At 57.8% G+C, this 9,991-nt stretch overlaps 1 protein-coding gene across 2 annotated transcripts; it reads left to right on the top strand.

Moving 5' to 3' along the window:
• Positions 1–25: 25 nt before the first annotated feature.
• Positions 26–8,671, top strand: CUNH16orf96 (chromosome unknown C16orf96 homolog). 2 transcript variants are annotated; one of them, XM_088147832.1, is made up of 16 exons: positions 26–456; positions 1,239–1,343; positions 1,509–1,589; positions 2,162–2,347; positions 2,916–3,066; positions 3,373–3,443; positions 4,051–4,161; positions 4,848–4,922; positions 5,537–5,701; positions 5,808–5,926; positions 6,128–6,190; positions 6,271–6,357; positions 6,682–6,841; positions 7,167–7,266; positions 7,589–7,675; positions 7,900–8,671. In XM_088147832.1, the coding sequence occupies exons 1-16, from the start codon at positions 31–33 to the stop codon at positions 8,046–8,048; spliced, it is 2,136 nt and encodes a 711-aa protein (XP_088003958.1). In that variant the 5' UTR covers positions 26–30; the 3' UTR covers positions 8,049–8,671. The 2 variants fall into 2 exon arrangements, with proteins under 2 accessions (XP_088003958.1, XP_007435972.3); XM_007435910.4 differs by having other exon boundaries at positions 2,261–2,347.
• The last annotated feature ends 1,320 nt before the right edge of the window (positions 8,672–9,991 follow it).

Genomic DNA, 9,991 nt, shown 5'->3' on the forward strand with positions numbered 1-9,991 from the left:
CGGGGACCCCCAGGAGCGGGCAGCGGGGCCATGAGCCACAGCCTCTCCTTCGTGGAGCTGATCAACCTGGCCATCGGGACACCGGAGCTGGGCAATGTCAACTTCAACGCCCTGCATTTATTCCTGCACAGCCTCGTGGAGCACCTCCAGCTGCAGGACGTGAGGAAGGAAGTCACGGCCGACGAGCTGGAATTCGTCAAGCCGCCCCCAAGCACGGTGGCCTCCGTGGCCACCTCTTCTGAAACTGTTCCTGTGGCCCACGAGTCCAGCTCCATCTTCCACCAGATGCACGAGAGGATCACGGCCATTGAGAAGCAGCTGAGGTTCCTGAACGATACCCCTGACACCGCTGAACTGCTGGTGCGCACCCAGGGCGTGGGCCAGCCCACCCAGGACATGTGGCAGATGATGCAGCTGAAGAAGAAGATGGAGTTGAACGAGGAAGGGATGACCAAGGTAATCCTTTCCGGTGGTGGTCTCTGCTTTGCTCATGCTCCCCTGCCAAGCCCTGCCTTTGCTAACAGACTGCAGGGCCCCAAACTGCACTGCCTCCACGCTTTGAGCAGGCCCTGAACTCCCAGGACCTGGGAAGCAGAGACCCCACTGAAGTCAGTTCCTTGGCTGGCCATCCTAGCCTTGAGTTCCCCAAGGCCTCTGCTGCCCATTGGGCAAAGGGGTTTGAAAAACAGGGATTTCTTTGCTGGATGAACAGAGCAAAGACTCTGAGCGACCAGAAATGGTGTAGGTGTGTACGTGTATGGGCACATTTGTGTCTGGGAAGGAAGTCTGAGGGGTGCACCTGTCCCCTTTTTCCCTTTTCTGAGACTCATGCACTGCTTCCCCAGCACTCTCCACAACCCCCTCCGCCATCTCCTCTTTTTGCCATTTGAATGAGTTGAGAAAACACCTACAGAGCCATCCCCGTTCCTGTTGGATGGAAGACATCTGGGTTTTTCTCTGGGCAGAAGGTCAGGTTTCCAACCTGAGTTCATAATTCTCCACCTTCCTCCTGGTCAAGCAACTTTAGACCATTCAGGCCTAATTAGGGATCTGGGGGGCAATTGATCTGGCAGTGCAACCACGAAGGGTCCTGAGATCAAAGGAGTGGATATCTGCCCCCTCCACCCCTTCCCTGGAGTGCAGCAAGTGTGTGAAGGACTTCAAGCACCACAGAATCTCCAGCCACCCGTTGGTCCTTTGGCTCAACCCGAAGTGACTCCTTTTGTTTTCCCATTCAGGCCATGAACACGTTGCAGGACCTGCTGAATAACATTTGCTCCCTGAAAACAGCCACGGATGGCTTTCAGCAAGAACTGGGGCAGCTGAAAGAGAACATTGTCCAAGTGAGTGCTCCTGGAGGAAAAGGGGCCTCTAGGGTGTCTCCTGGTGGTCTGGCCTTTCTCTGGACTGGGTCCACGGATGGAGACAGGCCTCTGCAGAAGGCCTAGCTGGAACAGGAAGACTCCTCACATGTCTGCAGGCTCTGATGCTGGTCTTGCTATTAACAGCTCAACGGAGAAGAAATGAAAGAGCGACTCCGGGGTCTGGATGAACAGGCCAGGATGATGGAAGAAATGAAGGAACAGCTGGTGAGAGAATCCCTCGCCAGCCAGCAGGCAGACCCTTGGGCTCTTACCACTACCTGGCTTCCCCCAGCCCCCCAGCCCCTGCCTCTCTCACCTCTCCTTTTGCCCCCTTGCAACACGCCTGTTGAACCTGCTGGCAGAGGGAGCAGGATGAGGCCTTCAAATGGGTAGGCAGGGTGTCAGTGAGCGTAGAAATGGGTGTGAGGTGATGTGGTGGAACTCCAAGGACTCCCCATCCCTGCTTCTTCAAGAGCTTGACCGGGTCTTGAGAGCCCTTGGGGAGGTTATTCTAAGCGTCAGGAATGAAGGAATGGCACTTCTGTAGGGGGCACCTAAAATTTTAATTAAAAAAGTAAGTACGTAACGTTGTTGGCATGTAGGGCTTTCTCTCCAGGGTGGGGTGCCATTCCACCGCTTCTACTGGCAGGACTGGTGCACGGGGGGCTTGGGGCAGGCTGTTCCCCCTTTCCCAGAGCTCATGCCTTTTCTCAGTTCCCGCCCGCTGAACAGGAGCTCTTGAGTGTGCAGGCAGCCTGTGGGAGACTCCAGTTTTAATCCTACCTGCATCCCCACAGTCCCTGTCAGAGAAAGCTCTGCGGCTTATAAGAGCAAAGGCTTGCCCGTGTCCCTTCTTCCAACGGGCTCGACCTCTCTTCTCCCCTCTGCGGGCACAGGACCTTGTGAAAGAAAGGGTCAGCATGTCTGCAGATGCTTCGGATGTGGTGTGCTGGAGTGCCCTTTGCGAGACGCTGACTGGCAGAGTGAGTAGAACTTAATTGGGGGGAACTGCCCAGTGAGCAGCAAGTTTCCTCTGCTGTGGCCCTCGATGATGGATCACTGGAGGGGGAGCCGGTCTCTGAGCAAGCCAGGAGCCAGAGTCGGGGCCCTGCGGCTCAGAAAGATTTCCAAGGGAAATCGACTGCCTGGGTGGGATGGGTAAGAGGAAATCCTCTCCCTGAAGCCCCAGATGTGGCATCAGGCATCACTCTGTGCTAGCGTAGTATCGGCTAGCCTTAGTGGCAGGAAAACCGAGCCTTGGCACGATGGTAGCAATCCAGCCAATGCGCAGGTGAGTCGGATTTGGATCCTTGGATAAATTTGGTCCATTTGACTCACTTGGGAAGGCAAAGCTAAGCAAGAATCGGGTGGATCTGGAGGCCAGGACCTCCCTAGCTGGTGGGGAGGAAGGTGGCGGGGGGGGCGGTCCCTGCACTGAGCTTCTCCCCAGCCCTGCTGGTGCCCCAAGAGCTGAGCAGCAGAAGTGCCCCTTTGCAGGAGCCTCCTGCCTGTGAGGCACAGCTGCCTTCCCACCCTGTGCTGGCATTTCAGGGCACCGAGGAAGAGGAAGAGGAAGAGGAAGAAGGGGGCAGAGAGAAGACGTCCCGGGAGATTCTGGCTGTTTTGGGCCAACTGCCTGAGAAGCATGAAGCTCTCCTGAAGCACATGACTCAACTGGAGGCCCAGTTGAAGTACCCAGGAGGTGAGGCTGACAAGCAGGATAGGGTGCTCGGTGGGCCCGGAATTGCCACTCTGGGTCCTCCATCAGCTGCTACACCCTGTGGGGAGAATTGGGATGATGTCCAGCTGGGGTTGCTGTCTTCTGGCCCTCAGAATGAGGCCCTCTGCCTGCCTTGAGGTCCTGAGGACAAGGATCGGCAGCTGGGGTCAGGTGGGGCCCTGTCTCCAGCTCAGAGATACCTTTGGGACCCTAGTCTCAAACCCCAGGCTGGTTAAGCTTGGGCAATTCTAGCACAAATCTTTCCCCCCCCCCCATTTCTTACCTCAGTTTTTGAAATCCCCCCTGAGCTGAAGTCGCTGCTGGAACGGATGGAGATGTTGCAAACTCAGAGCAAGCAGGTGCCTTGGCGAGTACAGTCTGGTAGGGGATGGGCGTGGGTTGCCCTGCAAGAATATAGTTCCACAAACATCTGAAGCCAAACTGCACCCAAGAGGGATCAGTCGGTCTGAGGAACCACAAGATTTGCAGGATAGTAGAAGTTCAGGGGCAAAATGTTAAGAGGGCAAATCTCATCTGGTAGCCTGGACATACTCAACAGCCCATTGCCACTGGGGCGGGGGGGCAGCTTGTCAGAGGTGGCAGTCCAGTGGGGAAGAAGTTCTGTGTTGAAGCCACCCTTGCTCGTGGCAGCAGACAGACGTGAAAGCACATTCAGAAACCTGCCTGTGTGAAGCACCTGGCCAGACAGGTCGAGGCCTTGATTCTCCTGAGTGCGAAGGGCTTTGCAGCCTGTTGATGAACGCAGTGAACTGCAGGAAAAGTGCTAAAGCCCTGAACAAGCCCAACACAGATCACGTCTAGCTTTGCCCAGACACTCCAGAGCCCAGTGGAATCGCTTGCAGCACCCAGCCGTGCCAGATCCTGTTCGAGGAAGGTGCTAGTCACGGCAGTGGCTGGACTTGGGCCAGACCAGGGAGCAGACGGAGACGCTTGCTTCTTCCTCAGGGAAAGGAATCTCTGCAAGGAACCCTGGAGCAGATGGAGAGGCTGAAGGAACAGTACGAAAAGCTGCAGAAGGGGGTGGAGAGATTAACCAGGAGTACCTCGGACATCCAGGTAAGGGACAATTTGGCTGAGCCATTCTGGCACTCAATGACCTTCCACAGCTTGTGGCTGGTGGGGAAGGAACGAAGCTCCTCTTTGCTCTAATGGGCCACTTCTGTGGCTGCTTTGTTCCTGAGAGCAAAAAGCAGAGTGTTTTCCAGGCTTGTAAAGTGCTGTTGGTTCTGACAGCCCCAAATGCCTGGGTAGGGAGCCAAATGGGTGGGATTTGGGAACACCAGTTGGCCTTATTGTTCCAGAATGTTTGGTTTGCATCTTTGGGGGCATCTTGAAAAAAACCCAAAAGCCCCGTAGAACTCATCTTCTTGCCTGATACATTTATATATATATATTTTAATTGGAATTTAGTAGTTTAACTCGTTCAGGATTTTTTAAAAGTCTGACTGCACGTTCAGACAAATCTTGTTTTTTTCTAATTGAGAAGAGAGTTTGGAAGCCCAAGTGTGCAGTCTAGAGTTTGTGCTATGACTGGAGAGACAGTGACCTCTCAGCTGCACAAGTGGATATCGTGCACACAGCCAGCCTAAACTGAGAGCCTCTGCAGAAGTTAGCTGGAGGCTTCAAGCCAAGAATGTTAACCTTGTTCAGCTCCTGTTTTTTTGTGGGGCTGAGCCCCAGCCTGGACAGTTGTGTTTGAGCACGAAAGACAGTCTGAAGCAGAGTTTTTACTCCCGCCACAGGTCATGCGCAACATGTTAGAGCAGCTGGACATTAAGAAAGCCGATAAGGACTTGATCCAAGAGGAGATGAATGTGGTGAGTCCCCAGGAACTGGGGGAGGAAAAGAAAGTGAAGGAGATGGTCTTTCATCCACCCATATCAGTTCTCTGGTGTGAAAAAAAAAAATTGGGAAGAGAAAACGGGTTGGAGTCTCTGATGAGGCATCTGGTTGGTTCTTTCTGACCTGAAATCACCCCAATCTCAAACAGAGCAGAAATCACAGAGATTCAGGCATGTCTGTTCCAGCATCACTGCTGATTAAGTGAAGTAACATCACCACCCATATAAAGGAAATGTCTTTCTTAAGAAAAAAATGCCACTTTTTCCAGATAGCGGTTGGCACAGGGCTCCTATGCCTTTAAGGGAAGGACGTTCAACTGATCTAGCTTTCTCCTGGGCCTGCGTGCGCTGAGCAGCAGCTCAGGGAGTTGATTCCTTGCCTCACCTTCAGTCATTAAAGCAGCAGGAGCCTTTCTGAAAGCAAAGGGTGCCAACCCCACTCACCCCTCTTCACTTGGGCAGCAGCTGTCAGGAAATCTGGCTACCTTCAGGGAATAGCTAGAAGGTTTTCCCCCTTTGCCTCATTACTTTTCCTGTCCCCCTCTGTCAGCTCCTGGGGGCAGTGAGGACTCATCTTGTCTGTCCCCCAGAAAGCTGACAAGAGCGCGCTGGAGGCAATGGTGAACCACGGAGAGCTGCAGATAGCCACCAGCCAACTGAATGAGATGATGCAGGATCTGCTGCAGAAGATGTCTCTGCAGGACAAGGATTGGCAGAAAGCGCTAGAGAAGCTCTTCGTTGACATGGACTGCAAGGTGACCCCTCCCTGCCCAGCACTCCCCAAGGGACCTTTGCTGCTGCAGTGCACACAGTGGTCCTCCCTGGCCAAAGGGTCTACTCAGCCATCCTTGCTGCCCACAGCTGGACCGGATGGCCCTGGATCCTGTGAGCCGACAGCTGGAAGAGGTGTGGAGGTTCATCAAGAAGTACCTGAGCGAAGGCCCCCGCTTTGATGCTGACAGTGCTGCTGGCTTTAAGAAGTGAGGACTGTAGGGAGGGCAGGGCCCAGCTGGGGGGTTTGCATAGCCTGCTGGAGGTGCCCTCCCACCTGGGCAGGCCGCTCTGTGGGTCTTCAGACCCTGTGGTGATGGAGGGGGTCGTGGTGACCGAGACGTATGGGCCGCACGTGCTGGGAATGCAGCCAGCGCTGGGGCAACGGGCCGCTGATTTGTGCCTTGCAGGCAGCTCTTTGAGAGAGTGAAATGCATCTCCTGTGACCGGCCAGTGACCATGATGACCGGGCCGTGAGTATCCCCAGGGCCTTTCTGGGACAGGCAGTGGACAGAGAAGCAGGCTGCTGCATTCACCTTTTTCTTCTTTGCAGACACATGATCACCGTCCGCAGGGCCACTCTGAGGCCTCGTCCAGCCAGTGCCAATGGCTATGAATACCTGTCCCAGCAGCAAAAACGGTTAGGGATGCAGCTGGGAGTGATGGAGGTGGCTCCTTGGCCTGGGCCTTCCTCACTTTAGGGTCAAGGCTGGCTGGGAACTCTGGGAGAAGTTATCCCTGAACGCCCAGAGGAAGTGCTTCCATATTCTGGCAGGAGGCTTTGCATTCCCAGTGAGGATCAGGAGAGATGCCTCGTTTCACCCCAACGCTGCATTCCCTTTGTTGCTTCCCTGCCACATGGCACACGTGCCTCTTGGGTAGAGACCCAGGAGGACACCCCATCTGCTTGCTGGCAGACCAGGCAGCCCCAGGGTGCTGAGCTGGCCTGTGGCTCCTTCCCCAGGGATCACGATCCAAGCGAGATGAGTGGCAACCTCCCCTTGCAGACCTGCTGGCAGTGCCAGGCCCATCACCAAGCCTGCACCCTCAAGCACCTGTCCCGGTCCCAGGACCTCACCACCCTCTACCCTTATGGGGACCCGACTGCCATCACCTACGACAACGTGAGTCACTGTGAGGGCCTGCAAGGAGCAGGCTTGGGAAGGGGGAGGGAGGGGAGAAATCCTGCCTGCAGGGTCTGCTGGAGCCCATCCAGCAGACCCAGCCGTGGCAGGTGGACTTTGGGAAGAAGCTCTTCAGTGGTGGCCATGCTGCTGGGCCCAAGGGCAGAAAAAGCCTCCCGAGATGGAGGTTCCATCTTGGTAGTGGTCTAAAAGGGACTGACCAGGCTGCTCTCTGGCCACAATGCCTTCCTTTCCCATGCCTGGGGGAAGGCTGCTTTCTGCAGCTCACAGGTGGCCCCTTTTCTTTCCGTACGTCTCGTCTCAGACCGAGGTAGACATTCTGGGGGTGAACGGCGTCCTTTACAAAGGCCGGGTGAGCTCACAAGCGGCAGAGCGGGCGTTCGCCCTGCAGAAGGAATTTGCAGGTGGGTGAAGTGGCCACCTTGCGTGCCAGGGAGGACTGTCAACTGCCCCCCCCCCGGGACCTCCAGATCCTTGGAGAGGGCTTGGTTGCAGGAGGCAGGTCTATTCTCCTGTGAACGCTGCGGCCTGTGTGCCCAGCAGCATGGGTAGCCACGAGGCTAGGAGGAGATGCCCGGAATCTCTCCCCAGCCGCAGAACTGGGCGGGCTGCTCTGGCTTAGTCTGCTCAACCTGTTCCCCAGCATTGCTCCCTGCCTCAAGAGAGAGTCTGGGCCAGCCATCTCCCTCCTCACTAACTGGGCTGTTCTGTTTCCTCCCAACACAGCTCTGAAGTTTCCCCGGCCTCCAACGGGGGTGCGCATGGAGCGAGTCCGTTCCGCCTTTGCAGACATCAGCACCGTGCCCTACCCCCGTGAGTAAGCCAAGCCAGCCTTCCCACACTGCCCAGGCTGCTGCTGGTCGGCCACTCTCAGTCCCTCCAGCCAGGAAGAGCATGTAGCCAGGGTTCCGGTGGTTCCTTTTCGGTGGGTTTCTCCCACTGCACCGGAAAACGAGAAGGGGCAAGCGTGGCAGAGCGGTAAGTTGGTTGGCTCTTGGGGAGGAGTCCTGATCCCCTCTGGTTTCTCTCCTTTCCAGCCTCAGTCCTCCGTCGGGTGGGGTCTGCAATAGCCAACAGCAACCGGCAACCGCCGCAGCTTAGCTGTGACCCTGTGGACAGAACAATCATCAGTGCCACTCTCAGCCACAGCCACGTTCAGAACGGAAGGGACATTCCAGGCCTGTGAGCTCAACTTTCCATGAGCCCAACCTCGTTTCCTCTCTCTTGTTAAACGCATGCCCGGCCTCCCACCCAGACAGGGACAGGACGCAGTATAGGTTGAGGTGTCTTGTGGGGTCCTTTCCTTCCCTCTCAGCTGGCTGTCCGGGCCAGGCCCCTCACCCGACATCCGCTGTGGCGTCTTCCTACAGGCAGCCACAGCTTTTAGCAGACTATAAAGTGACGCCTGTGCCCTGGCATTACCTTCGCTGGAGATTTGGCCATCCCTGCCAGAGGCCAGAGGCTTGCCTAGCTTAAAAGGGGGAGGCTCAGTCCCACGACTCACGTCAGATGTGCAGCAGAACATGGGCCAAGTTGGCACCTCACTCCTTGGTGAGCCGGGATTCCCAAACAAAACATTCTTTATGACGATTGTGAACGCAAGTCCCCTTCCTGCATTCCAGGGGCGAGGCCAGCAGGAGATCTGCCCCGCTGCCCAGTTTGGGTCCTAGCATTTCCAGAAACCCATTTTGACCAACGCGCCTCTCCTCCCCTCCTCCATATGGGACCCCCAGCGGCATTCCGATTCTGCCCCTGTTCGTTGAGTGACAAAATGATTCCATAAAGACGTTCTTTTTCTACGCTCTGCAAGCTGCTGCCTCTTCTCTGCAAGCAGGCAAACGGGCCTGCCCCCCCCGCACAGCAGTCCCTTTGGCGGGTGGTCGGGAAGGGGGAAAGCCCCCGAAGCCCAGTGCAGGAAGGGGGAGCTGGCGGCGTACGCTCACTGGCTGCCTGCCTGCGGTGGAAAGGGATCAGCCCAGGCTGGTGGGCTGCTGCGAAGAGCTGCGGCGACGCCCGGGGCCGTGAAGCCTGGACGCACAACGCAGCCGGAGGCTTTGGGGTTTTGCAGAAGGGTGGGCCGCCTCTGGTGGTCTTCGCGATGCCAGCCCGTCGCACCCCAAACCGCGCGGCTCCCTGGGCAGAGCCTGCCTCACCCTCCTTCCACGCCTGCCAGAAAAGCGCCTCCTTTCCAGCATGGCGTGACGGCCGGGGCGAGGACGCGGCAGCGACGGAGACTGGGGGGCGAGGGGCGCTCGGCCCGTGCGCAAAGGGATCCAACCCCCTTCCCGGGGCCAGGCAGAGCGCCTTGACTCCCCTGGGAGGAGGACTGGCAGGCAGCTGTGGACCACGTTTCCCGTCAGCCCTTGCTTTCCGTGCAGAGGCGGCGCTGCGGCTGGAGTGACGGGGCGGACGGCCAAAGAGAAGCCCGCAGGCCGGTGGCGCGCGGAGCACCACGGGAGGGCGAGTCATCGCGCCCCTCCCACCCGTCCTCGTCGGCCAACGAGCAACGCGGGCCCTGCCAGGCCGGCGGTTCTGCGAGCGCGCTCCGCTCGCGGCGGGAGAGCTCCGCGGACCCCTCACCGCCCGCTGGGGTTTCCGGCCGCGGGCCGAGAGTCGCAGGAAGGATCGAGCGCTGAACAGGACCCGCAAGCCGGGTGCCCGCTGCATTCAGGGCCCGGGACAGAGGCCGCGCGCTTGCGGGTCCTTTCCGGCTCTGCGGGACGGGCACTCCCCCACGCGCAGCCCCTCGCCCACGGCTCGACCCTTTCCCAGAGTCGGCTCCTTTGGGAGGTCAGCAGGAAGGCTTCTGAGGACGGGAGCTCTGCTGACGTCCGCCTGTCCCACCCGGTGCCCGCCATCCGTGCTGGACTTCATCTCCCATCATCCTCAGCCAAAGCGCGGCTCCGCCCTTGTCCTGCGCTTCCTCTTCAACGTGCCGCAGTTCTTACTACCCTCTTCCTGGCTCTACCTTGGCCGACTTGATTGACGGCCCGTAGCGCCGCCCCTTCCCCTTAGGGCGGGTCGAGTGACGGGAGCTTGTTGTTACCCGCGGAGCGCGGCGCCTGCTGGGAAGCGTAGTCCGCGGCGAGGCGAGTGGGCCGATGAGGACCAGGCGGGTGGGGCGTGATG

Source organism: Python bivittatus, unplaced genomic scaffold, assembly GCF_059951505.1.
Source record: "Python bivittatus isolate LINGU-HERP-01145 unplaced genomic scaffold, Pbiv_v1 ctg000560_np1212, whole genome shotgun sequence".
Classification (NCBI taxonomy): Eukaryota; Metazoa; Chordata; class Lepidosauria; order Squamata; family Pythonidae; genus Python; species Python bivittatus.